The 27,827-nt window shown below is 52.6% G+C and overlaps 2 protein-coding genes across 8 annotated transcripts; both read left to right on the top strand.

The window, feature by feature from the left end:
* The first annotated feature begins 821 nt into the window (after positions 1 to 821).
* Positions 822 to 10,313, top strand: LOC122371402 (YTH domain-containing protein 1-like). Of its 6 annotated transcripts, none has more exons than XM_043347700.1 (3): positions 832 to 982; positions 6,524 to 6,719; positions 8,304 to 10,313. In XM_043347700.1, exon 3 carries the CDS (start codon positions 8,322 to 8,324, stop codon positions 9,702 to 9,704), a length of 1,383 nt encoding a protein of 460 aa, XP_043203635.1. In that variant the 5' UTR covers positions 832 to 982; positions 6,524 to 6,719; positions 8,304 to 8,321; the 3' UTR covers positions 9,705 to 10,313. The 6 variants fall into 6 exon arrangements, with proteins under 6 accessions (XP_043203630.1, XP_043203635.1, XP_043203632.1 ...); XM_043347697.1 differs by having other exon boundaries at positions 8,299 to 10,313; XM_043347699.1 differs by having other exon boundaries at positions 6,524 to 7,222; positions 8,299 to 10,313.
* Positions 10,314 to 10,876: 563 nt separating this feature from the next.
* On the top strand, positions 10,877 to 26,449 carry LOC122371404 (splicing factor, suppressor of white-apricot homolog). 2 transcript variants are annotated; one of them, XM_043347701.1, is made up of 18 exons: positions 10,877 to 10,937; positions 16,048 to 16,258; positions 17,382 to 17,551; positions 17,821 to 18,023; positions 18,262 to 18,475; positions 18,675 to 18,733; positions 19,033 to 19,384; positions 19,567 to 19,728; positions 19,997 to 20,179; positions 20,325 to 20,549; positions 21,438 to 21,635; positions 21,804 to 22,521; positions 22,675 to 22,749; positions 23,007 to 23,090; positions 23,486 to 23,584; positions 23,856 to 24,176; positions 24,512 to 24,788; positions 26,074 to 26,449. In XM_043347701.1, the coding sequence occupies exons 2-18, from the start codon at positions 16,107 to 16,109 to the stop codon at positions 26,125 to 26,127; spliced, it is 3,546 nt and encodes a 1,181-aa protein (XP_043203636.1). In that variant the 5' UTR covers positions 10,877 to 10,937; positions 16,048 to 16,106; the 3' UTR covers positions 26,128 to 26,449. The 2 variants fall into 2 exon arrangements, with proteins under 2 accessions (XP_043203636.1, XP_043203637.1); XM_043347702.1 differs by lacking the exon at positions 10,877 to 10,937 and having other exon boundaries at positions 16,057 to 16,417.
* Positions 26,450 to 27,827: the final 1,378 nt, after the last annotated feature.

The following is a 27,827-nucleotide window of genomic DNA, read 5'->3' as shown; positions in this document are numbered from 1 at the left end:
CGTACGGCTCTCGGACGGACACTCTAATAGATCAGCCACAGATCAATAGATTGTCACAGACCGTCCGTCCAGCCACGCGCTACCCACAGCGCAGTACGACAACGCAAAGGCCTCTTAGATAACTTCCCACGTGTAAAAGGGCCTCCTGTATGTAGTGTAGACTTAAAGGTCAAAGGGGCCTCGAATAGTTAAGACTATGCAGTAGGTATGCGAGTCTTCTTCGTCGGTGACGTTTCAAATTTGTCCCATATTTCAGGGGTGGCAATGCCACCCCTACCTCGCGGCAGGGGTGGCAGGCTGCCACCCCTGCCCCTATGGTGGCGCCGCCACTGCCGGGGATAAGGAAACCTAACCTAACCTAACCTAGCCTAACCTAACCTAACCTAACGGTTTTGGATGTTGCGTACTTTGGATGTTGCGTACTTTGGATGATGCGTCCTTGGATGCTGCTTTTTTTGATGATACGTTTTGGATGTTGCGGTTTTGGATGTTTCGGTTTTGGACGTTGTGAATGCTCCCTATATACCCGATTTTGGACGTATTTTGGACGTTGCGTACTTTGGACGCTGCGGTTTTGGATGTTGCGTATTTTGGATGCTGCGGCTTTGGACGCTTTGATGGTCCCCCGCCGATTTTACCCCGCGTTCGATGTCTAGCGGACGACGAAGATTCTATGCCGTCCGGCCAATCACGTTCCATAACCGCAGCCGAGCCCCCGCTGACCTTGAACGGGATTGGCCGGACGGCGTTGAATCTTCGTCGTCCGTGAGACATCGAACGCGGGGTTATAAAATATTTATTGCATGAGAAAAAAACTGAAATCGAAGCCTTGAATCGAAGAAGAGGAGTAACCGAACCAATATACGTTCTATATACCCTGCCAATATACGGCCTTGAACGAACCAACCGAGGAACCCCTCAAGAGGAAAGTGCTGTAATAAATTGGTAATAACAACGCGAAAAAGAAATTCAATATAAACAGGTAGGGCTTAATATCCAGCAAAACATTGACATAGGTATCCAGCAAGTTAGTGGTTATTATACTGTTCACTAGTACCGTTCAAAAGTAGGTTTAAAAGTACTTAAGTAGGTTGAGGTATTATTCAGTTGAAAATATATCATTACATTACTCATTTCAGTTGGGGAAACTACGAGTCGAATGTCAAAAAATTGATTGGTCAATAAATTGACTTTTAATGACCATAATGGGCATAAATGCAGCCCCCGCTTTTAAGGGTGAAAAATGGTATAACAAGCCGGCACTTGTGGTATCGCGTCCGCTTATCGGAGAGAAAAGGCTTCCATTTTTCCCTGGGAATTAGCGTGATTTGATTGAATTCGGCGAATTGACTCGAATATGGCTATAGGAAAACGGCTTTTCTGCAGGTTTTGGGCATCACAATCGTCGATCAGCTGGCCATTCAAAAAAATGGATTGGTGTTTTGAAAGAAAATTGGTAAAAGATTGAATTTAATTACAATAAACCACAGTTAGAAAAACCATAAACAAAATAATAAAAATAATAACATTTTAAAACCATGGTACCTCTGTTTACATTTTTGGAGCGTCTGTTTCAATCCGCCATATTTGCCAATCACTGTTTGACCTTGCGTTGTAACTCTGCGATTTAGAGCCGCCAGTTAATTATGCACCGAGTGAGTGTAGGCCTTGTGTGGTCAAAAAACATTCTTATGCCTTATTTTTTCATTTGAATGCTAGGATTCATTGAAAAGATGAAGTCTGATTTAATGACCATATATGGTCATCGCCCCGCCCACTCCAGCCGTTGATTGGCTAATCCAATTTTTGTTTCAGTTTGGCTCCTCATAGTTTCCCCAACTGATTTAGGGCTGTGTATTTCACATTGTTATTTTACTGAATGCTCCCTTGGACAAGTTGCTTTTTTTAGTGGACCTCATGTAATATGTATTTAGATTTACCAAGCTAGGTATTATATATTCATGGCTGTAAACACACGGTACATGTGTTACGCATCAATCAAAATATGGTGGTCTACCTGCTTTCACATACCCATGCATACACAATATTCAAACACTCACAATGATGACAAACCCAAGTGTTCGACATTAGCGCCCGGTCCACACAGGTCACCTGGCCGTTTTACTCCGCCCCCGGGGATTCCTTCCACGGCTCGGGTGCTGCCGGAGCCGGGGTCGGGAAGGAACTGTGCCGCCCATGACCCAGTGCCGTAGCGGCTAACACCTGGCTGCACAGGCCGATATGAAGGTAGTAAAAGATGTAACCGTTTCTGGCGGTTTGGTGGCCGTCTCCGAGCACGTCTGACTCTTGCACGCAGCTGACAATGCGATCATCATAGTGAAACCAGTGGCCGCGCCCTGCGCTGTACACGTCAGCGACGTAGTTGCCCGAATGCGTGGCGCCACCGCGGTGGCTGACCACGCCCACAAGTCGGTAGTTGTCGCCGTCCAGGTCCAACGAGCGCCGCGACTGGTCGTCCTCCGCACGGAACTCGGACAGGTGCCCCTGTTCGGCGGCCAGGTCTTCCGATTCGCCCTCCTCCTGCGCCTTCGCGATAGCTCCCTGCAGCCCACTGTCCTCCTCCTCCATGCTGGACAGCGCCGACCACGAGTCCGGTTCGGCGTCCCGTGCCACCAGCTCGCCGGCGACCGACGGAAGCAGGGCGGCCAGCAGTGACTGGAGCGCTTTGGCCGCTGCCCGCGGCGTGGGCTCCCGCGCTGGTGGCGGCGTCCGGGTGGGGATGGCCTCCGCCGCCGGGAAGGCGGCGGCAGGGGCCGGGGCGGGGGTGGGCGAGAGCGGCGCTGGCGCAGGAGGCGGCAACAAGAGAACCGGCGGTCGCTCCAGCCTGGCCTGCTCCTGAATGTCTGACAGGACAGGTTGCGTGTAGTGACTTTTTGCATCTCCACTCTGGCGGCCGTTTGACGTCGCCTGACACGTACTCGAGCGACAAGTACTTTGGGATGCTTACGTTGGCCTGGATCTTCTGGGACTCATCACCCAGGACGAAGAATCGGTTCAGCTGCAGGATCAGCGTCCTGGGCAGCTGGCTGACTGGTGGTGACTAGACACTCGGGGCGGCGGGGCCGCAGGGCGTCGACCCCACGGCGTCCGCACTGTCGGGAGCATCTGGGTTCCATTTGGTGCAGCGCGCGTGGTCTTCGCACCGCGCGCGCCTGGGCCCTCGGATCGCCACCGTAGCAGCAGTAACAACTTTGGAACTGACCGGCCGCGAACCTCCTGCCTCCGGAATTCCAGTCCGACACTGTCATGGCCGCAGTGCTGGCAGAGCAACTCCCGCCGCTCTGGCTGTATGCTCAATCGAAGCGCGTCCTGCAGCGTTGGCACCTCGCTGCCCTGGCGACGCGGCATGTTCACAAACCAGGTGATGCTTTCTTGCCGCCTCGGCACCGTTTTGTGACACCTGATGCACATAAAGTTCTCCATGGTTTGGAATTGGAAATTGTCTCGGACGGGATTTCAGTCGGGGGAGGTTTGCTCAATCGTTGTCATTTTTAGCACATGCCATATTTGGCAACCTGCCAAAAATGACAACGCTGTCAGCTATTTTTGGCAACGATGAAGACGATTACACTCCTCAGCGAGGAAATCACGATTTGGGAAATACAAGCACTGATTTTGGAAAAGAAGTGCTGCCACCTGGTGCAAGAAGAACAAACCAGTTTTAAATAACGGCCAACGGAAATTATTTTTGTTTATGACGACCGCCATGCAATGACGGATGATGCGCGGCCGTCAATTAGCAAAAATAATTTCAAGAAGTAAACCACCACATCTGGATAAAATGACCTCCTCTCTCAACTAACATATTATTTTTTCATCAACATCATGTTTTCGATCAATATTAATCATTTTCGGATGCTTCAATTTTAAGTTCCAACTTCAGGCCACAAAACAAACTACCACACAAACAACGGGCATGTTAAAGCTGGCCTCTTCTTCTTGCACCAGATGGCAGCACTTCTTTTCGAAAATCAGTGCTTATCTTTCCAAAATCGTGATTTCCTCGCTGAGGAGTGAAATCGGCTTCATCGTTGTAAAAAACAGCAGAATCGTTGCCATTTTTGGCACGTGTGACAAAAATAGCACGTGCTAAAAATGACAACGATTGACCAAACCTCCCTCCCCCGACTGATTTGTGGACGGCTGGCGGGCGTCGGTCTCGTCCTTTATCGTGTCCAGAAGGCGCAGCAGGAACTCGTTGGCGTCCTGCATCTCGGTACCGCGAAAGGCTGGGTCGATGTCGCCGAACACGTCACGCAGGTTGCTGAGGTGGCTGGAGACGCAATGGCTGAGGGCCTTCTCGCGGAGCACCATCAGCTTGGCGACGGCGTGCAGCGTGTGACATTTGTCTTTCTCCGGGCCCGAGTGCACCGCTATCATGTCGTTCAAGAACGGACACAGTCCTAGCAGTGCCTGCAGGGTGGCGTTCTGGTAACACGAGTTACCGTAATTGGGAAGTCCGATGTAGAGCGGATCGTTGCCGGGCTTGTCGGGGTCTCAGTCTGCGGCTGGGGTCAGCTGTAGCTCGCGAGCCGTGTGCGCCTTGCCGCCGTACAGCTACAGCGCCCTGCTCAGAGGTAGAGATCTCGGGGGGGGGGGGGGTCAGGACCCCCCCTGAAAACGAGTTACTGCTATGTAAGTCAATGGTACTGCATCCAGCCCGCCTCCATCTGGCCGGCCTGGACCCCCCTGACATTTTGACAGATCTCCACCCCTGGGCCTGCTCTCCTCCTCCAACTTCTTCGGCGACGGCGGCGACCACCTCTGCTGGCTTGCCACTAACCGGGAACCACCCGAGCAGCCAGACCGCCTCGAGCCGGTCGTCGTCGCCAGCTGTTGCTCAGCATTCTCCCTGTCGGGGCGTTCGGCGCTGAGGTGTTGTTGGGACGGGTCAGTGGCACACTCCAAGAGAACTGAAGCGGCTTTACCTCTCACAATGGCGATGGAGAGTCGCTGCCAATGCCACTCCAGCTCTCGCTGGTCGCCGCTGACCGCCGCAATTTTAGCACCAAGTTCTTGGAGGAAGGCTTTGGTCGTAGGACCACAGGCGCCGTCTGTTTCAATGCAACTGGCTCGAACCTGAAACGCTGTGTGAGCTGGGCGTACTTTCGGCGCTTCCCGTCTTCTGCTTTCTTGGCCGCCGCCCCAGACTTCAGCGCGGCACCTCCCAGTCTTGAGTCTGCGAATGTATTGACACATGTCGCATCCCAAACTAGGCAACGGCCATGCGAGAATGAGTAGATGGTCATGCCGTCTGGCCTCTTTCCGTCGCCCCGGTCGACACCATACGGCTCGAGCTGAGCTGGTATGCCTGCGGTCAGCAGAGCACGTCTGACTATGTTGTTCAGAGCTGTGTGGCGCGGTAATCTTCCAGCACTGAACTGACAGGTGAGAGCGTGATGTCCCTTGACGTCGGCAGGCGAGCCGCACATGCAGGCGTGGACGCCGCTGCAAACGTCGGCGCCGACACGTAGAGCGACTGCGATTCTCACTGTCTCATTGTCCAGGTGGGTTCCCAGACTAGAAGACGGGAGAGCTCTGAGCCATGCTCCGCTTTCAGGCGTCGCTGCGCCTATTTAGGATACGAGCGCGGTCGAATTGGTTGGCTGCGAGCAGAAGGCGGTCCCTTTGGTGTTCGGCGATCGGGGCGTCCCAGGATTTCTGTCGGTCGCGTGTGTCGTCTGCAGGAGCCATCTTGCCGCCAGCTTTTACGAGCCACTCTTCTGCCTGCTTCAGCTCGTTTAAGATTTTATGCGAAGCCTGTTGGCAGGATGGTATGTAGCAGCTGCTGGCAGCGGTGGAGCGAAGCCATGAAGCTCGGGAGCGCGACTTCCTCCGTTCTCCTCAGTCCTAGCCCTCCGAGTCCGGTAGGTAGGAAGGCCTGTTCCCAGTTCATGTCGCTGAATCTGACATTCACTAGCTCTTCAATCGCCGCTCTGATGACCTCATCTAGCTGTTTCAGCAGCGCAGGATGCTGGAAAAATGGCGCAGCCCGCAACAAGTACTGAAGCTTGGGGAGCCATAGACTATTGCGGAGCAGATAGAGCGCAGAATGAGCATCGAGTCCCTTCAGCCGCCCGACCAACCGCACGAGGTCCTCCCTTTTGTTCTGTGCTGAGACCTCCGCGTTCGACCCCCTCCCCTACAAGTTCGAGGGTCAATGTTTGCTGATTTCACCTCATCAGCTTACCGTGTGTTCTGTGACTCACCCCTACTTGCCACCTTTGACCCATGATTTTGGGAGGACTATTTAAGGAGCTGAAGAAATACGATGGACGAATATATGTACGAGTACGAAGAAGTTCTGACGAATATAGCACGCCAAGGAAATGTGAGACGACTCTTGGTTCGGTTGCGATAAAGGCTGTCACCATCGCTGTCTTATGTCATCAAAAGTTTGCCAGAAAACAGCTGGTGACTCGAGTGCAGTTCATTCACTCAGTACAGAAAAGACACAATTGCTGATATTATGTTACCTGATCAGAAATTTTGTTCTTTTCAGCGGACGGAGTCAGAAGCCGTGACTGACAGCTGAAGAGCAGCTGCTCAGAGGCCAGTGTCTGGACCGGTCTGGCGCCGCCGCCGTTCAGCCTCCCCTGCGAGGCGCGCTACCGGCGGGCCGCGGCGGCACACCAGTGGAGTGTTGGCAGCACACTCGGCCTGGGCCGGGACCGCAGGCTGGGGCCGCCCCTCCGCAGGTACTGGGGCCCGGCCGGCCCTGCAGCCAGCTGCACCCGAGGACTGGACTGTCTGCCGCTCTCTCCCCGTCTCTCTCTGTGTGTGTGTCTGTCGGTGTGGTGCAGAGACTGTCGGACGGGACGGTCGCGGGCTGTGTGTGTCTGGGTGGGTGTGATGGACGAGCTACCGGGTGCCGGGGCCGCCGGCCGCACCACGGACGGACGGTGTGGCCGCGCGGGCGCCCGGCCGGCCCCCGCCCCCGACACACCCGTATCTGTTGGCCGGCTCGGCCCGCGCCGGCTGCGGCTGGACTGTATGCCGGCCGGGCGGCGGCGCCCGGCGGCGCGGGACTGTCGGACTAGCGCCCAGCGGCGGCGAGTGAGTGGAGACGGCACGCCGCCACCAGTGTGTGCCGCGCCGAGTGGACGCCGGCCGCCTCACCCAGTGCCGGGACGGACTCTCTGGGACCGGTGGAGACGAGTGGTGGTGTCTGTTGACCGCACCACACGATGGCTGTAACAATGTGTGCACCAGTGACCTCTTTCACAAATTCTGCCACTATTTTGTTGGAAGCCACTTGTTATCATTTACTACCATATGATTTATTTTATGATATTGTAAAGTATATTTTTTGCAGTTGTAAAAAACTAACTCGCCAGCTGTATCACCGGTCATTTCTTAATCGAACTTTTTACGTTTGATCCAGGAATGTTTCAATCAAGGCTATGTTTCAATGTACTCAACTTAAGTACCTAAATGCAAGGCGACCTTGACAGCAGGCATTTCGTCTGTGCTGTCTATTGTCTATGGCATATGCAAATGTTTGTCCTGTTAAGTTTAACAACTTCCTTTTCTGTGTTCAATAGCTGCTGAAATGAGGTTCTATAATAGTTTTGCTTTTTCCTACATTTTGATTTTCTGAAAAACAACTTCATTTGATCAGTGTTTGCATTGCTTGTCTTATGCTGCTCATGAACATACTTTCTTTCAGAGGCGCAGGTAAGTAAGTGGAACTAGACAAAACATTAAACTGATTTTTTTAAAAACTAAAAATATGACGTAGGGATGTCAATTAAAAACCAACAATATATGCTCATCAGCTGAACGCATCATACTCTACACTTTTACCTAATGTCAGCAGGATATTACTCTGAATGGCTTTGCGACGTCAAAATTTCTGCTTTCAGTGTTTCTTTTACAGGTTTCTCTCTAGCTTATAATAAATAACCTAAATCACTACTCCGACAAATGTACGGTGCACTAACTTCTAATCCAACAATTCTCAGAAGGTTTAAAAGACAATTCAGTAGGACCGTTTAACAAATCGTTCCTCATCCTTTTCTTGCCTTACACCATTATGGTAGGTAACCTTATTGCTGAAATAAGACCTTTTTTGCGCCTCGATTTGCATCGTATTTATCACAGCTGGCTCGTCTAAAGAAATTTCTTAATCGAGGCTTCCAATACCAATGGAATCCAGAGCTGCCGATTCCGAGGATGCTCCTCCTCCGAACCATCTGTCCGTGTGGGATGCACCCTCCTAGTCCGCCGATATCCCCGCCCGCCGACTAAGGTCCCCCCTCCGCCCGCCCCTTACAGAGCAGCTGTCCTGGTGAGCGGCCATGGAGGTGGACGCTGCTGCAGACCCCGTGTCGGAGGAGACGGGCGGAGAGCCGCCGGCCGCTACAGCCGCGCCCGCCGCCGACGATAACTACGACACGCGCTCGGAGGTGAGCAGCGGCTCGTCCAAGTCGCTCCACTCGGAGCTCAGCGTGGACGTGGACGAGGACGGCTCCGAGCCGAGCGTCACCTCCGAGGACGAGAGGGAGGCCAAGAGCGCGCCACCGGCCGCCGCCACAGCCGCCACAGCCGCCGCCGAGGAGACGACCAATGGGCAGACGGCTGCCGCGGCCGGCGCCACCTCCGGCAGCCGCGAGAGCTACCTCACCAAGCTCAACTACTTGTTCCGTGACGCGCGCTTCTTCATCATCAAATCCAACAACGAGGAGAACGTGACGCTGGCCAAGGCGCGCGGTGTATGGAGCACGCCCCCGCAGAACGAGGCCAAACTGAACCAGGCGTTCCGCGAGTCCCGCAACGTGCTGCTTATATTCTCAGTGAAGGAGAGCGGCCGCTTCTGCGGGTTCTGCCGCATCTCTAACGAGTCGCGCCGCGACCTGTCTCCCGTCAACTGGGTGCTGCCACCGGGACTACCGGCGCGAGCGCTCGGTGGCGTGTTCCGCGTCGCCTGGATCAACCGCAACGAGCTGCCGTTCCCCAAGACAGCGCACCTGTACAACCCGTGGAACAACGGGAAGCCGGTGAAAATCGGCCGCGACGGCCAGGAGGTGGAGCCGCGAGTCGCCGAGGAGCTGTGCCGCCGCTTCGCCCGTGATCTCACCATCGACATGAACCCGATCCTGCTGGACTCGAAACGCGCCAGCCGCACCGTCAAGACGAGCAAGCCGCTCACCATGCCGGCACCCATCCCGGTGCGCCGCGCCCGCCGCGACTTCCGCGAGCGCGGTGGGTTCCGCGGCCGGGGCGGGCCCCGCGCGCCGCCCCGCGAACCGCCGCGGCTGCCTAGCCGGCGGCCGCGTTACGAGGACCACTACCCTCGGCCGCCGCCGCGCCGCGACTCGGGACCGCCGCGCTACCACCCGTACGCGCGCGAGCGGCCGCCGCCACACGAGCGCTCGCCGGTTCGTTACCCGCCGCGCGAGCCGGTGCCGCGCATCTACCCGGAGCTGATGCGTGAGCTGGCGGCGCGCGGCGGCCCGCTGCCGCCGCTGCCGTACCCGCCGCCGGCTCTGTTCGACCCGCTGGCGCCGCCGCGCTACTACGACGGACCGCCGCTGCCCGAGTTCGTGCCGCCGCCGCCGGCCGCGCCCAGCCGCGCCGAGCGCCGCATGTCCGAGTACGACCGCTCCGTTGAGGAGTTCCTGCGACACACGTCCAGCCGGCGTGAGCGCAGCCGCGAGCGTCGGCACCGCGACCGCCGCTGAGCGCCGCCGCCGCCGCCGCCCGGTGCTGTGGGCCTGATCGGTGGGCTGCAGTGCCGCGAAGTAGCTGCCAGCGGCCGGAATCAGTCATTGGTCGTTCGAGCACCGGGGCGGGCTTTGTCCTCGCTTGCTGACCAGTAGAGCGTCACCTAGGTTTGCGTACTGCGAGATGCGCGGATAAGGATGCCGGTAATGCGTCGCGACGTTGCGTGATTCGGTGTCGGTCAGTCGACTGTCTGTCTGCTTTGGTGATGTATCGCACTCTTTTCCGATGTGCGAGAACAACAGCAGATGTGTCAAGGCGACAAAACTGGCTGTTCGATGGAGTGGGGCATTCTGCCTTTCTTGCAGACACCACTCACACCAGCAGGCGTGCCTTTGAAAGTGGCACAGATGGTTCACCGTTTCGTCGACGCTTCACGGCATTGGACAGCATATTTGTGATTGTGGTCTTACCCACTTTATCACCTGTTCATTTGAGCAAAGGGCTGACGCAGGCACGTTACCCTCGCGCCGATGTAGATGACATTTTGTCAGCATTTAGATCAGAGTCGCATTGGGATCACATGTTTTGTCATCCTACTCTTCATAATACACACGAAAGCTTCTGAACTTTTCTACTCTACCAGAATCAAAGGACGTCTCCGAAGCACGGAGATAGGCAAGCGATTTTTGTAGTGGTGCTGATGAATCACTGCACACAGCCTAGCTAGACAGATTGAAAGCAGCACGGTAGCTCTTTTTTGTATAGGTCCTGGGACGATGGCACTAGGGCATATATGTAGAAGGTCGATGGGACGATACGCGTCGGGGTGAGGGTGTACAGATACCTGTGTCTGCGGAATGAGAACGATTGAACGATACGCGTGTATACGGAATGATCAACTACCTACGGGGCGGGAGGTCATCGGGCTCACTGGCCGCTTTTGTAGCTTTGAGTGAAAAATAAGTAAAATAAAGCAGTTTATGATAAAAAAGCTCTGAAGTCTGAACCAACTTGTTTTCATACTTTTCAAGTCAACCAACACGACACGTGATGATACTGCACGGACCATGATGCAAAAGCGTCTGCAGAACTAGTGACGTAATTATTCACCTGAAGCTGTTATTTTCATTTTGGATTTAATATTATTAGCTTGTGGTACGCTCAGACTCCAATGTGCAAGGCCGTATATAGCAGGTATATAGGGCCAGTGTGTGTGGATCTCGGTGCTAAGCTGTGGCGAATCATCTGAGGTTGGTAAAAACAGATTTACGGTAGATATGAGACAGCGTGAATGTCTTGTTATTCAAAGCTATTATATGTTAATAGCATGCGCACTTTTTGTGATATTACTGGTTTTAGTGTCGTTCGTATATGTCGCGCATGCGCCAAAGTATGAACGAGAATCATTTTACATTCTTTGTGTTTTTTGCTTTTTTAAATTTTATTATTCAGGATGTAAACTGCAACATACATATGTTCAATGAAATATTGCCATGTGAGCAAACACTTTGTGAAGATAATCAGGTTAATGTTTGCTGCCGCAAATATTCCATCACGTTACTTAATGTATTTTCTTCTTCTGCACATGGTCAAATCACAAATGAGGGTTAAAACTTGTCAGTTTAGGTTAGGCCAGGTCAGCTATGTTAGCTTTATTCCATTTACTCTGATTCAGTTGGGGGAGGTTTGGTCAATGGTTGTCATTTTTAGCACATGCCATTTTTGGCAACCATGTGCTAAAAATGACAACGCTATCAGCTATTTTTAGCAACGATGAAGCCGATTTCACTCCTCAGCGAGGAAATCACGATTTTGGAAATACAAGCACTGATTTTGGAAAAGAAGTGCTGCCACCTGGTGCAAGAAGAAGAAACCAGCTTTAATATGGCCGTTGTTTGTATGGTAGTCCAACGTTGAAGTATCAGAGGTGGGCATCGCTACCGAAATTTGGAAACCGCTACCGCTACCTTCCGCAACCTACGGTACCCAAAGCGCAATCGCAACTCCGAAACTATTTTGCAGATCGTAAAACCGCAACTCGCAACTCCGCAACTCCGCAACTCCGCTACCAACCTCTATTAGGTTCCTATGTTTTATCAGTTTTAGTCCTGTGCAGTGTTATGTCTGACAGGTAGTACCTTTGGTTGACCTCTGTTGGTGACCTGACTGTTGGTGACCTCTGATGATGTCTGACCTATAATGCTCAATGCGCAAGTCATTGCGACACCAGTCGACGTAAATGACCTGCCAGTGCTACTCTTTGCATGTTTTAGTTGTTTGGGATCATTTTGCCGCAAATCCGGACGAGTTATATTTTCTCCCATTGACTTATAATGGAGAGGTCACACAGTTGACCTTACCTGTCACAAATATAAAAAAATATGAAAAAATACACTTTGTACCTAGGTATATCTTGTTACCCTTGTCACTTGCAGACAGTTTCAAAGTGATCGGTCAATAGGTGTATCTATATTGCTATATTGCCCTGTATTGCTAGGGCGGGTGTTTAATTTTTTTTCCGGAGATTGGGTCCCTTGACTTGACCCGGTGACCTGACCTGAGGTGACCTGGGTCTGACATGTTGATACAATGTGTGGAAAGGATGTGTTAATAGCAGTGTCGAAAACAGCCGCGCTGCCACCGCCTCTTTTATATATTTGCGGAAAACCTTACGGAGGGGTGTCCAAACACACCCCCCCCCCGCCCCCGTGCTGGCGACCATAACATTTGACTTAACCCTCGCTGTGTGCGGTGTTTTACAGCGTCTAACGTGTGCGTCGGTTGGACCCCCTCCCCCCCTGCCGTTCGACCCCTGATCGAGCTAGAGCTCTTCGCGGAAAAAAAAAACGAGCGTGTTGCCCGTGACGAGAGGAAGCCGATGATACCCAATTTTAAGGTCATAGGTCATTGGTTGACCTTCCAGGCCAGGTTAATGACCCAAAAGTCGGGAAAATCGAACCTGCTAGAACTCCGTAAAGTGAAGCTTTTATGCTTTTTTGGGGGGGGGGGGCGCTGATAACAAATTTCATGTTGGTTTTGATCAAAGATGACGTCTTCATGCATTTGGGCCTGGTCAGGTCAGGTCAACCAGTAGGCGTCCTACCGCCTATCCAGTGTCAACCACCACTGAAAGCCTCGTAACATGTTACTAAGGCACTAAAACTACTTCGTAAATGTTCAAACGGTCATCAAATTCGAAATCAGCTTCAAAAACTAGCCTGGAAACACGTGCAGTGTGTAGTGGAGTGCAAAGAGTACAGTGGCGCCCCCACCAGCGCGGCGGTAGCGGCCCCGGTAGCGGTTGCGCTTTAGAATTTTTCGCTTCCGCAACTCGCAACTCCGCAACTTTTTTGGGCTCGGTAGCCGATCCGTAACTCCGCTACCAAGAGGGTAGTCCGCAAGTTGCGGAGTTGCGGAGTTGCGGACTTAAGTTGCGCAATGCCCAGCTCTGTGAAGTATACCCTTTTTTGTGGCCCGAAGTTGGAACTTTAAATTGAAGCATCCGAAAATGATCGATATTGATCGAAATCATGATGTTGATGAAAAAAATAATATGTTAAGTTGAGAGAGGAGGCCATTTTATCCAGATGCGGTGGTTTACTTCTTGAAATTATTTTTGCTTACGACGACTGCCATGTAATGAGGGATAATTAGCAGCCGTCATTAGCAAAAATAATTTCAAGAAGTAAACTACTGCATCTGGATAAAATGGCCTCCTCTCTCAACTTAAAATATTATTTTTTTCATCAACATCATGTTTTCGATCAATATCGATCATTTTCGGATGCTTCAATTTTAAGTTCCAACTTCAGGCCACAAAACAAACTACCATACAAATAACAGGCATATTAAAGCTGGATTCTTCGTCTTGCACCAGGTGGCAGCACTTCTTTTCCAAAATCAGTGTTTATCTTTCCAAAATCTTCATTTCCTCGCTGAGGAGTGAAATCGGCCTCATCGTTGTCAAAAATAGCAGAATCGTTGTCATTTTTAGCACGTGTGACAAAAATAGCACGTGCTAAAAATGACAACGATTGACCAAACCTCCCCCGACTGGATTGAAGACAGTCATGCATTCAAAGATTTGTCCAGGATGCTGACTTGTTGACAATTGTTCAGAAAAAGTCCCCTTTGCTTTTAAAACATAAATTTTGCATATTCTTACATTATTTGACATCCAGAATCCAAACATGATAGTTATATGTGGTACTACTACAAGGAAAACATAATCAAAGCTGACCTAACCTTACCTACTTACGTTCCTAAAACACACAAACCTACAGCCTACCGGCTACCAACATATAAATCTACTAACCTACAACCTGAAATCTACAAATCTACAACCTAACACCACCTGCAACCTAATAACCTACAACCTAGAGCCTACAATTTCTGCTGTTTCATATCTGTATCAAGGGCACCACAATTTTAGATCTCACCTTTTCTGAACAAGTACAAATTTGTCCTGGATTAAGAAAAATTATTAAAAAGAAATCAAGTTCCTATTTGCATGCATAAATCAAAATTGGACATAGACTATGACCAATTTTGATCATAGTCTATGGCCAATTCAATAAAAATTAGTGCACATTCATGGGGCAGCAGTAGTAGAACAGACGTCACAGTTGTCACATGAAGGTTTTCCAATTAAGGAGAGGAGCTATGCCTGGAGATGCTTCTTTCTAACTAAGCTAAAACAAACCTAACTTAACCTGACCTAACCTAATCTAACCTACAAACCTACAAACCTACAGTGCAATGATCTTCTTGGTTGGAAAACTTTTGTGTGATGTCTGCTCTACTAATGCCCAGTGCCCTGAGGCCTATTCCACAACCAGCAGAAAGTTCTGCCATGCGAGGTTTGACATCTCTCATTAACTCACCTGGTTGGTTGGGTTCCCATTCCTATTCTGAGCCTACAATGAGGTTAGAAAATATTAAAGGAGTTTGTATTGTAAGAACCCTGATTAAAAGATTTGCAGTCTCAGGTAGACAGGGTTGGCAGGGGGTGGCAAAAACTGGTTTTTGCCAGTGGTTTTAACCGGTTTAAACCGGCTGGCAGAAACCCTGGTGGCAAGAACTGGCAAAAACTGGCTAAAACTCAGATGGCCAAACCGACTTTTCTAGTTAGGAATGGATTTGAAATGCACAAATGCATTTCTGGTAGTTATACAGATGCACTAAACATTCTGAAGCTGCCTCATTACTTATCCCTGCTTAAAATGTCTATGCATGTCAGTAGACATCCACAACGGAATGTATTTCCATGTAGGGGAGAGTGGGGCAAGACGGCCACGGTAAGTAGGGTGCCATGCGGTGCCGTGCGCATATCAGTGGCAGATACCCCTTCGTACTTCTGATTGTGCAGGACTCACCCAGTCACCCTTGCACTGGCTCATTTGTCACCCCCAAAAGGCATCTTACTAGCTCCTTATGGAAAGCCCATGAAAATGTTTCTGAGTTATGAAGCATTTCAATGGTCAATGTCACTTCTGTTTGAAAGCATAAAGCTTTCACCGAATTCTCCTTAAAATGTTTCATGTTCAAATCCATGCCCAGGCATAGCATTGTGATATTTCTTAGTTTTTGCCAGTTTTTGCCACTTTTTGCCGGTTAAAACCGGTTTAAACCGGCAAATGGCATAAACTAGTTTTTGCCGGCAAAAATGCCAACCCTGCAGGTAGAGACACAGCTCTGAGCTCAATACCTACATATTATGGCTATAATTACTAATAAGGCATCTTCAATCATCATAAACATACCTAATATGAATAGTGCAACATTTATTTCTGAGTGGGTACTCAGCATCATATGCAGGCTTAGGAAACTGTGCATATAAGTTACTTGGTCTATGAGTGAGTGAATTCATAAAGAGCCTCGCCCAGTGCCCTTTCCAATAACTCTGGTTTGTTGCATCTCTGGTCATGTAGGCCTTGGAGAGCCAAATATTTTGATGAGACACTTGCCAGGATACAACAGTGAAGTCAATTTTCATTTTTCTGTTGACCAAGCTGAGAGGTTGAGAAAATAAAGCAAGCTGACAGTTATGCCAGTGAAAATAGCCACTGATGTCTGAACAATCTTAAGGCTAAAAATCTGGGCTTCAAAAGCATTTAGGTACTTGAATCTATAGTGGGATGTTTGATATATAGGGACTAGAATACATTGTTATCACATAGCTACCTATGATGAAAACCTGAATGTCCCAGTTGTTGGACTTTGAAGGATATTTTTGTCGATAACATAACATTTCTGATGGCATCTATAGGTGCTCCATCGATATATATCAATGGAATTGCAGGTCACATGCAAGATACATCCAAGTTGATCAAATACTGAAATATTCTGTCTGGTTTTCAGGGACACACTGTTTCTGCTGGACTGTGACTGTCAGCCTGTACACCACTGAGGGCGCGACCATGGAGGTGCCAGCGGAGAAAGGGCGCGAAGAAGAGCTGCTAGTCTTCGGATACGCCTGCAAGCTGTTCAGGGACGACGAGAAGGCGCTGTTCATCGACAGCGGCAAACACCTCATACCCTGGATGGCGGACGAAACATTGAAGATTGACAGGTCCGTTGGTTTCCCTCACCACCTCCTAACACAAGTGCCGCGCTGCCGAAGAAGTATGCCGCGATTATCATGTGGTGTGCGCTGGTGCGAGCTTCATTGGCCTGCGGCCGCGCTCTGAGCGAGCGGGAGAGACGGTGCTGGCGGTCCATGCCGGCTTAGGTTCGTACCTGACTGAGCTGTTGTGATGTTCTGACCGCGGGAGGCGTGCACTGTCCACAGTCTGCGTACCGATCCTGCACAGCCTTTACAGCGCCGACCTGAGGAGCGGCAGGCCTGCTGAGGCAGGGCGCAGGGGTGTAGTATGGGTAAGGACGGTAAGTATGAGGGTATCTTCGGTAAGTATGGGAGGAAGTAGGCTTAAGATAGGCGAATTTTGTAACACCATTTCATTGCTGGATGATTATAGCGTCTGTTCTTCAGAACTTGTTACTCATCCCACTTAGTCCCCACATGTTCAGGCTGCATTTCCATCTAAACGATGTGACCCAGTTGAATCACTGCTAATGATTGAGCAAATGGCATTGTAAGAAGTATAATTTGGTTTGTCTTTGGTCATTATCTGTTAACTGAGTAAGCATAACAGTTTTGCTTAAAACATTTTCAGCTGCTCGACAACTTGTTGTTTTCTGTAAACAACACACTCATACTTGTAGACAAATGTCATGTCGCATGTCTTCCATTGGTAAGTAGCTGTTTCTTATCAAACTTCAAGGTACCTATTAGAAAATGCTATTTTACTTTTGAGTGGCCAGTATGGTTTTTTTGCTTGCTATCTAATGATCGATTTGACAATTACCTATTTTGCGATTTATCATGTCATTCGTACACGCTTGGCTACTACCGACCGCCGCAGGCAACTGCTAGCATATTTTCTGATTGACTTTGACTGCATCCGTTTTCAGCGCGTTGTCGGGACGAACAGGGACCGTATTTCGGTCTAAACGATCGCTGCTTTTCCTCAGTGCTGCTATCCCTGGCCACCCGGTTATCCCTGTACATACCCAGCTGACCCCCGGCGGTGCGTCCCGACCGCTGTCTCTGTACCATGTGTCCCCCTCCGTCACCCGTCTGCGCGCGGCGCCTTCCCTTCCGGCTGTCGTGTGACGCGCCGCCTCTGCTGCAGGTATGACGGGCGTGGCGCTCTCTCCGACCTGCGGCCGCACGAGCCGCCGCCCGGCGGCTACGACCGCTGGCAGGGGCTCACCGAGCGCGAGCGCAAACTGGAGGAGGTGGTCGACCAGGAGCGCTACATGGCCCTTTACAAGGACGAGGACGAGGAGCGCATGCTCGAAGGTCAGTGCTGGCCACAGGCTTGACGACTGACACTGACGGCTAACAGATTACTGGCCCGTTTAGCCCTATAACAGTCGGTTATAGCTATCTCGTTCGCCTGCTGCGTAACGTAAATGGCGTGTTTGCAAGCCTTCAAAGGTCTTCCGCTCTCGTAATTTTTGTTGTTTTGTATGACATAAACAACTGTTCCTGCAATGCATATTATCTGGGGCGGCGCTTATTAGCCTCTGAATGACCGTCGCCCTCCGGCCTGTCCCCGACTCTGGCAGAGGAGGAGTGGAAGCGTCTTCAGTCGCTGGCCGGCGACTCGGGCCGCTACAACCAGATCGGGTTCAGCTACGGCGCTGCGCCGGCGGCCGGCGGCGCCGGGGCTGCCCCGGAGGCGGTGGCTGCTGCCGCCGCTATCCCGGCCGTGGACGACGAGCCCTACGAGCCGCCCACGTCGCTTAACGTGCCCGCTGACATGGCGCAGGTGGGGCTGGGCCGGAAAACGGGGACCGGGGCTGTGGCATTGCGCTGGAAACACCAATTACTGTGTCCCTGATCTCCTAAACCATCGCGGTAAAACCGTTGACGCAGTTGCTAAGCTTTAACACGACAAAGAGGTTCCCTAATACGGCAATCCTGGCTTTGAGCAGCAAACCTTCAGTCTGCGTCCCTCCCCTCCGCTCGGCACCGGGCACTGTGTAACTTCTGACGGTGCCCGGCAGCCGGCGACGCGGCGGCACGCGGACATCATCGAGCGGACGGCGCTGTTTGTGGCGCGTCAGGGGCCGCAGATGGAGATCCTCATCAAGGCCAAACAGTCTGAGAACGCCATGTTCGACTTTCTGGCGTTCGACGACCCGCTTCAGCCGTTCTTTCGACACATGGTGGTGATGATCAAGGCGGGGCGGTACACCATCGGCGCGCCGAAACCCAACGGTACGTGGCGGCGGCTCCGGGCGGCGCGCGCGAGCGGTGCAGGCGGATAGTTTTACTTTAATGAATGCGAAGCTTTCATGCATGTGATGTGAACATATGCGATATGCATTTTACTGTTGGGCATGGCGTTGTTTCGATGTTTGCGTAGTGCTGTCGGTGTAGTTTTGTGTGATTGTCAAGCCTTTGTTTTCTGTTTCAGAAGAGGAAGAGAATGAGGCGTACCTTCACCCGGCGCTGAACCTCAGTCGCCCGGACATTGTGAGTCAGAGCCAAGGTTGGGTTGTGGCCAAGTCTTCTTTAAATACGGAGCTGTTGCTGCACTCTCTCATCATTTTCTACATTTTTTTTTTAAAATATGTGCGTGCATTGGGTTTCTGATGCAATTTGTCTAGGGATTTAACAAAAAAGTATGGGGAAAGTGCTTAGTCTATGTCATTGTGCGTTGTCACATACTGTGAGGCGTTGTACTCTTGATAAGGGACATAACTTTTTTACTAGGGACAAACATATGATTATCAAAATTTCTAACGCCGCACCACCTCTGTGCCCACGGCCAGGCTCCGGGTCGGGCGGACGGCATGTACCAGCCGTCCGCCAACTGCGCCTACCAGCGACTCGTCAAGAACATCCGCTCGTCGCGCCAGGCTGCCGACAGTCCGACCGGCAGCGGCACCTCCAGCCCTGTGCCCGCCGCCGCCCCCTCCGCCGCCGCCGCCGACTCGTCAGCGGGCCGCGCGGGCTCGCCGGCCGCCGCTGCCGGTCCTCGGGAGGCGGCCGGGCGGACCGCCCCCGCCACCACCGCCCCCGCCCCCGCCCTGCCGCCGGCCGACGTCAAACTGATCATCGACAAAATGGCCAGCTATGTGGCCAAGAACGGCCGAGATTTCGAGGGCATCGTGATGGGACGCGGTGAGTGGCGTACGATGTAACGGCGGCTGCACAACGATTCCCGCCATGTGCTGCGTATTTTGCATTTGTAATCGTTTGATGCCTCTTTTTTAACACCAAGTAATAAGGAAATGTAGATGTGTGATCTGACCCTGCTTGCAATATAACACCTCTATGGCGTCTGCTCCCGAACTGTTTTCCAGGCGACGAGCGGTTCAGTTTCCTGCGCGACTCGCACGCCCATCACGCCTACTACCGCCACAAATTAGAGCAGTATGAACGGGACCTGGGAAAGTCAAAGCCGGCGGCGACAACGGCAGCACCGGCCGCAGCCAAAACTACTGAGGACAAGGGAAACAAACCCGGTTAGTGATATTACAAAAAAATACTGTTGTTCGTATTTCGGTGAATTCGTTATTTTTTTCCTGAACTTGAGAAAATTGTGTATTTTTCTACGTAGTTGGCAATGGTGCTTTTCATCAGTTCAAAGCCTGGTTATTTTGTTAGCTGTGTGACAAATGCTATCACCTGCTTTGTTTTCTTATTTTTGAGCATGCTATGAATCACATTGCTAATCGTTTTCTGCGCTGAGGAATTATATGTGCCGAATTTATTCTTTTTCGTTCGATCCAGTGCCGGTGTCGTTCTCGATCCGCGCCAAGTCTGAGAAGGAGTCTGCGCCGCTGGAGCGCAGCGCTCTGCCTCTGGAGGAGAGTGAGGACGAGGAGGGAGAGGAGGGAGGCGCGCAGACCTCACCAGCGGCCGCCGCGGCCGGCGCCACCGCGGAGGCCAACGGCGGCTCGCGACCGGACAAAGGTACGACCTGGAGAATAGTTGCCTGAGATGTGAGCACAGAACAATGAGTTTGGTGAAGGTGCGACGGATGCGACACTAACGAGCCTTGCATGCATGTTTGTTGGTCTTCGAGTTCTGGCGGCTGACATCTTTTACTTGTTTTCAGCTGCTGCGGCCGTTGCGGTGACCCCAGCACCAGCACCAGCACCGGCAGCAGCGGCAGCGGCGGCGCGTCCCGAGCCGACCAAACGGCAGTCTCGACAGGTGCCGATTGTCGCGCCCGCGCCGGGAGTCGGCAGGGACGAGATCCAGATGGACCGCAAACGGCGCGCCGCCCAGTTCCTGGCCAAACTCCGGCAGGACGTGGACAAGATCAAACAGCCAGTCATAGGTAACGGGAACTCATGATAACCGACGCCGTGATGGCTAACATGCTCAAACGCTGTTGATTCACTAGCTATAATTCGGTCAAATACCATCTGTGTAAATATATTCCTGCCCGGCGCCGGGATGATTCAATAAATGTCACCGAGGTTTTTTAGCGAAAACTCCGAGGGCCGTTAGGCCCGAGGGCCGAGGTGCTTTTCGCTAAACAAGCGAGGTGACATTTATTGAATTCCCGGCCTTAGGGCTGGAAGGTGTTTCCCATACCTGCCAAAAAGCTCACAACTATAATTGATAGTGACGTCAGCAGCAGCAGCCGTGTGGTTCAACGCGTTTTCCCATACCTGCTACATTGCATGATTAAATCGAGACATCCAGGCATTTTAATGGCACGTGCACTGTACCACACTTTTCAAAGTTTAATGCAGTGCTTTAATATTGCCAGCCGTGTGGTTCAAGGGGTGTGGTTAAACGCGTTGAACCACACGGCTGCTGACGTCACTATCAATTATAGTTGTGAGCTTTTTGGCAGGTATGGGAAACACCTTCCAGCCCTAAGGCCGAGAATTCAATAAATGTCACCTCGCTTTTTTAGCGAAAAGCACCTCGGGCCTAACGGCCCTCGGAGTTTTCGCTAAAAAACCTCGGTGACATTTATTGAATCATCCCGGCCCCGGGCAGGAATATATTTAACCACACCCCTTGAACCACACGGCTGGCAATATTAAAGCACTGCATTAAACTTTGAAAAGTGTGGTACAGTGCACGTGCCATTAAAATGCCTGGATGTCTCGATTTAATCATGCAATGTAGCAGGTATGGGAAAAACTATTTCATTGCATGCAAGTCTATATTACCGATGTCGCTCATTTCTGACCAGGGCCTCCCTCTCCAGGTCCCCAGCTGCCACCGGGTCCGCTGCCGTCCGGCTCTGAGGAGGACCCGGGAGGCGGCTCGGACCCGCCGGCCGCGCCGGAGGGTCGCGTGCCGCCGTCACCGCCGGCAGGTCCTCCCTCCCGAGCGCAGACAGAGGAGGAAGAGGAAGACTCGGGGGACGAGGCGGATCTGGACAAGTACAAGCTGGTGGACTCCGGTGAGTGGACTGCAAAAGCTGCGGGCACGACGATATTTTCAGGTAGTGATTCGGTTCGCTATATTGTGATGTAAGTAAGGCAGCGTTATTTTAAAGGATGTCGCTAATCCATTTTCTACTGTCTGATGTCACCGGTTTCTGACTGTGACGTTCCACCCCTGTCCGCAGACTCGCCCCACTCTGTTCCGGAGCTGCCGCCCGGCAGTGGCGCCAGTGCCGACGGTGACGGCTCCGACAGTCGTCTCAGCAGCCCCGCCAGCCGGCGGGACAGCAGCCCCGAAACGGGACGGCACACCAGCCGGGACCGGAACGTCAGCAGGCGAGACAGCCGCGACCGGAGCGTCGGTAAACGGGACAGCCGGAGTCGCAGCGTCAGCAAACGGGACAAGAGGGATCGGAGTGCGAGCAAGAGAGAAAGCCGTGGCAGTCCCGCGCCCAATAAACGGCACAGTCGGGACAGTCCCGTGCTCAGTAAACGGCACAGTCGGAACAGTCCCGCGCCCAGTAAACGACACGGTCGGGACAGTCCCGCGCCCAGTAAACGACACGGTCGGGACAGTCCCGTGCCCAGTAAACGACACGGTCGGGACAGCCCCGCTCTGAGCAGACGGGACAGTCGGGACAGCCCTGCTCACAGAAGGCGGCGCGCGGAGAGCAGGGAGCCCAGCGGCAGCCGGCGGCGAGCGGACAGCCGGGAGCGCAGGGAGGAGCGCCGCCACCGGAGGAGGCACAAGAAGCGCTCCTCACACCGGCGGCGACGGGGACAGGGCGACTCGGGCAGCGAGCAGGAGCGACCGGCGTCCCTCTCTCCCGTCCGCTCCCGCTCGCCGCGCCGGCACAAGAAACACAAGAAGAGGCCGCGCAGCCCGCCGGCCTCCTACAAAAGGTAGGAAAGTGAAAAGGGCTAGGCCGAATTCAATTTCTAGTTTCAAGTAACTGCTCCATCATATTTGTTTAAACTGAGATGCAGTTAAATGTCCGTGTCCGTGTGGCGTGACCCGACTGACTGACCACTGGCTGTGTCCCCCGCTGCCGGCAGACTGCTGTCGTCCGAGATCACACCGGCGGAGGAGGAGTCGCGCTGGCGACGGTCGGCCCGACGTGAACCGTCACGGTAGGTGGTCGTCCTACCCTCGCCATTACTCCTGGGGTGACTGTTCCTAGTGAACCGAGCCTGACTGACCATAATAGTCATTTCGGATGGATCGGCTTGCCACGATGTGTGCGCTGCAGTACAATACATACAATACTTATACAATGCTTACAATACATACAATACGCGGGCGACTGACCCGCCTTATTTTGGCGTCGTTTTTGGAGTCGGTGAGTTAGTTGGATCGCTTACATATCCGTTTTATGTTTCATTTTTAGATCTCCGGCACGAAGCAAGCGGAAGAGATCGCGATCATCAAAGAGACATAAGCACAAGTCAAAGAAGAGCAAACGATCAAAGAGGTACGTACCACGTACGTTACTGCTAAGGGAAAAGCGCTTGATGAATTGAATAATTCCGTATTAGCTCGGTAATGAGTACTTTGCAAGGCTGTCATTTCGTGTACTGTCTGGGCTGTACTCTTTCTCAATATCAAACCATTAATGTTTAAGTACTCGTAACTAGATATGTTAGTGTACTCTAGCGTCCAGGTACAGTCCTGAAGCCTATCAGTCAGGCATGCCTTTATTCTCCCATCAATCATACTACCTTTTCGTGCAACATTCTCGAGCCCGCCTGCTGTCACTTGGATAGTCCATACGGCCGCCCGTAGCGCTCTTGTTTCGCTGACTGCCTCGCTGAGTGGCTGACCGTCCGCTGGGGCCCTCCGTTAACACTGGTATGACGCCGCTGCCAGGTCCCGCAGTCGCTCGACCGCCCGCCTGGACCGTGAGCCGTCCATCTCGGAGGTGGCTGTCAGCCCGGCGCCGGTCGTCGCTCCGTCTGGCGATGTGATGTGAGTGTGACGAGCAGCTCGGAAAGAGTGTACTTTGGAGCTGTGGGGACCCTGCTCAGCCAGAGGTAGGGTAAGGGTCGGGCTTTTTTACATCTCCTGACCGAATCACGCATACCAACCTGGAGAGCGGGCCGTCTCAATGTTTCGTATCTGCCCTGATGGTGATGTGTGGGTCGAGACAAAGCTGGTACCATGGTAGATATTGTGTCTTTCTGAATTACGTAATTGGTTTGTCTGGCGACCTGACCTGACCTGTATCTCCGCTCCTCAGTGACCTGACCGGCGGGGACTCGCCGGAGAGGCGGCTCTCTCAGCCACGGGAGGTGCCCATAGCAGCCGGCTCTCCACCGGCGCACCCCGCTGCGGACCCCGCTCCTGGCGAGGAGTCGGCCGCGCCCGCGGAGACGGAGGCGGCGCCGGCTGCAGAGACGGCCGGTAGCACCCCCCGCGTCACGTCCCCCACGCCTGTACCGTCGGCAGCCTGGTCACCGGCCGGATCCCGGTCCCGGTCCAGATCGGCGTCCGGCTCCGGATCCGAGTCCGGCTCCGAGTCCGGGTCCGGATCCCGCTCCGGGTCCGCCGCCTCCTCCAGGTAACTACGGCGGAAATCTCAGTGGTGGGGAGGGTGGAGGGATTGTTTCTACATCGTTACTGTGTATATGCCTGTAAAGGGGCGGGACGCGGGATGATAAGCTGATTGCTGCCTATGAAGCTGTTGGTAGTGTAGTAAGACTAGGGTGCCATTTCATTTGATTGCCAAGTTACGTGAACTGTATTATGTGTTGACAGAATCCGTGAACATCATTTTGCCATTTTGTATCAGACCCTTCGTTACGATACTTACGATCAGATTCGTTTGTTCGTGCTCCTGTATACATTCAGCCCGTGTCAGCCCCCTCTGACGGTCTCCCGTTGTCGCCTCTGCAGGTCTGGCTCGCCGCGGTCCGTGGGCCGGGGCGCAGCCTCCGGCTCTGACCGGGACCGACCGCCGGTGTCCGGCCCCAAGGAGCGGCCGCTCTCCAACCGGGAGGAGGAGGCCCGCAGAACCCGCGAGGCCTTCGCACAGCTGAAGCGCAAACTGGACCGCCGACGGCCGGCCGGCCCCGCCAACGGGCTGTCGGCGGGGGCGGCGCGGCCGGCGGCGGGCGCCGGGGCGGGCGGGGCCGACCCCGCCAGCAGCAGCCTGGTGGCGCAGATGGCAGAGGTGGGTCAGCCGACGGCGGGAGCCGGGGTGGGATGGGAGACTGGGGCAGAGGAGGGTGGGAGGAGGGACGACCCGGCAGCCAGTCAGGTGTTAATGGCCGTTTATCGATAATCTCCTTTGGGTCAAAGCTCCCATTGGAAAGTTTCGGTTTAAGAATTGGTGTCGTTCGTCGAGTTCCACGTAGTTTTAATAGGGTTTAGATGATAAAGCGAAAGCTGAAATGCGAAGGCGTCTGTCAGTGACAGCGTATTTCCTGGGCTCGTTGTCGGGACATCGATTTTAGGAGGAACATTATAATGAGAATCCGACGTAAAATGCAAAATACCAGAGTGCCTCATGCATATATGTTAATGGAAGCAATTAATGTGCACGAACCTGGTCCGGCTGAGTTAAGTGCTGGGATTTCCGGCTGGGTTGAAATTGAAGCATGGGGAGTTGCTCGAATGCGATATGCTCTGCCGGCTGTTGTGATGTGACGTTATATCCGAGCTCTTTCGGCCTGTGCTGTAAATCGCTGGAGGATGTATGTACCGGGTCAGAAGACTTTCTCTAGCGCTGCGAGAGCCGTGGTCTCTTGAATCGCCGTGCTGGCGCAGTGCTGCCCGACCGATGAGATCGTTTCTCGAGGCTTTCATACAGCGCTGTCATGTGCTGGAGATACGAGATATTGACTATCCGGCTCCGTCCTCCGCTAGGGAATAATGTTCGTTCCACAAGCGACTAAAGAAACATCCCACCAACTATCAAAAGCTATCCAGTCTAACTTCCCATGCAAAATTGATGGATGATTCTTGATAGAAAGTACAAATTAAATGCGTACACAACACCATCTTTTATCATACGATGCACAAATGAAGGAAAGCACGTTGCCTTTAGCCCAATAGATCACTGATAATAACTTAACGCACATAGCTCGAGAGGAAAAGGACTCGTTATGGGTTTGGGTCCCGGCCCCGGTTTGTCAAACTTTGTTTGGCTCAGCGTTCTGATTGAGCTCATTTAGTGCACAGTTCACAGCGCTACCAACTTTTCAAACACACATTTGAACCACGTCAGCTGATTTTTCCGCTCTTTTAGACTTCGTGTAAACTGTAAACTTTTGTGAGATGGTGTATTCGTCTAATGCGTTTCAGGGTGACGATGCATTGTTGTGTGAAGGAGATGAAGCGGGACAATGTACTGTAACACCGCCTCCCCTATGCCTGGGTCCTCATTCGTCCATTGTCTACACCCCAGTATGTTCGTTAGTTCCGGTCCTCACGGGTCTGCTGTCGGCTCGTTTCAGGGTCTGAAGGCCAAGGTGCATGAGATGATGAAGGGCTCGCTGCTGGGTAAGTGAACTCGCTCCGGCCGCGCCGGGCAGGGAGCGACTCCAGCGTGGATGCCGGTATCTGCAGCACCCGTGTCGGTGCTGGTGGTGCTGTCAGTGCTCGTACCGGTGTGTGTGTGTGTGTGTGTGTGTGTGTGTGTCGGGCGGTGTCCCGTTCTCTGACCTTGTGACCCTGTACGCCGGTGAGCAGTTCGTCGGCTGGCCCGGAGCCGGGTCGGCCGTGGCTGGCACTGACTCCCGCTGTGAGATTGTGACCGTGCTGTAATGGGACCGCTCCGTCACCCCTGATGGTGGGCGGCGGTCCAAAACGAAATATAGTATTTGTACTGTTCAACGGTCTTTGGTGTGTTGTGATAGGAGTGAAATGGAAAAGATATCGGGAAGATCTGTGAGTTGTCTAGAAAACGGCATATATTTGTATTTGTTTTTGATAAATTTTGTTAGGTACTTATCCGGAAGTATGCGGTTGTTTGCTTTGTCCATAACCACTGTGGTAGTTTTGAACTGGCTCGTTTCTGTCTCTGCTATCGTACTCCCCGTGGAATAGTTGATATTGTTGCTGCACTGTAGTACATATCAAGTCAAGTCAAGTCTTGTACCGAGTCCTCTGACTCAGACTCAGCTCGCGGAAGTGTTCGCGAGTCTCGGAGCTGGCAAACCGAGTCACTGTGACTCATCAGTGCTCTGTGGGGGGGGGGGAGGATTTATTGTTTTTGAGGTCCCAACAGTAGCTGTGAGCGCCCTGTCCGCCGAGAGCACCGACTGTCGGCTGCTGTAGTTCGGGCTAATGGCAGCTCTGCTTGATATCGCGCCAATATCCCATCAGCTATCCAGAACTGATGAGATAGACAGGATAAATAGCAGCCTGTCCTGAGCTGCTGCTCGGCGCAGCTTATCGCCTTTTCTCATAAAGGTTTCTTACATGGTCTGCGGCTCTATCCAATATTAGATGATGAGCTTACTTTTTTATCCTGCGTCCGCATACGTGTGTTGAGCCCATGACCCCCATGACTGCGGGTACGCTCTGTCCCATGCAAAGTATTGAACGGAAAGTGACATTGGTTGTCAACTTCCGTGCCACAATCTGACGGTGGCTCTTAACTGGGAAGATATCAATGAAGGAAGTTATTTAAACATGTTCTTCATCATTGTTTGTTCTGGCGAAAGTCGGTAAAATTAAATTATCCGAAGTACTTTCGAAACAATTATGCGAAACTGTCCTCCTTTTTGCTCAAGATTCTCGCACTCACTTCTCCAAAATATGAGTGCTGACAACGTGAAGCAACGCTACGGAACTGCTGGAAAGTCATGAAATTGAAGGCCATTGGGTCAACTTCACCTGGCCACGGTGAGCTACGATTTTATGATCAAGATCTTTGTTAAAAATGCTGAGAGTGACTGTCAATATGAAATAAATAGATTATGCTCAGCTAGAGAACGCTGTGCTTAGCTGTATCAAATGGGGATAGTTAACTTCTTCAGAGGCCAGGGTAATCGCCCGTCGAATTCGGGTATCCCTCCCGTATTCCGATCGACCCCCACTCACCAGTACGGTCAACTGCATGGTAGCGGGGTTGGGGGTGCCGTGGCATAACTAATCGAACGGTCTGCGGCGGAGGCGCCGGCCAGCCATCCCTAGTTAGGGTAATAGCCGAGCGGTTGGGCGTGCCGCTGCGGCTCGGTAGCCTGCCGGTGACGGGCGAAGGCAT

This window comes from Amphibalanus amphitrite, unplaced genomic scaffold (genome assembly GCF_019059575.1).
Source record: "Amphibalanus amphitrite isolate SeventyFive unplaced genomic scaffold, NRLGWU_Aamphi_draft 001239F_arrow, whole genome shotgun sequence".
Lineage (NCBI taxonomy): Eukaryota > Metazoa > Arthropoda > Thecostraca > Balanomorpha > Balanidae > Amphibalanus > Amphibalanus amphitrite.
The sequence above is the reverse complement of the archived record's forward strand: the minus strand, read 5'-3'. Positions and strand labels throughout refer to the sequence as shown.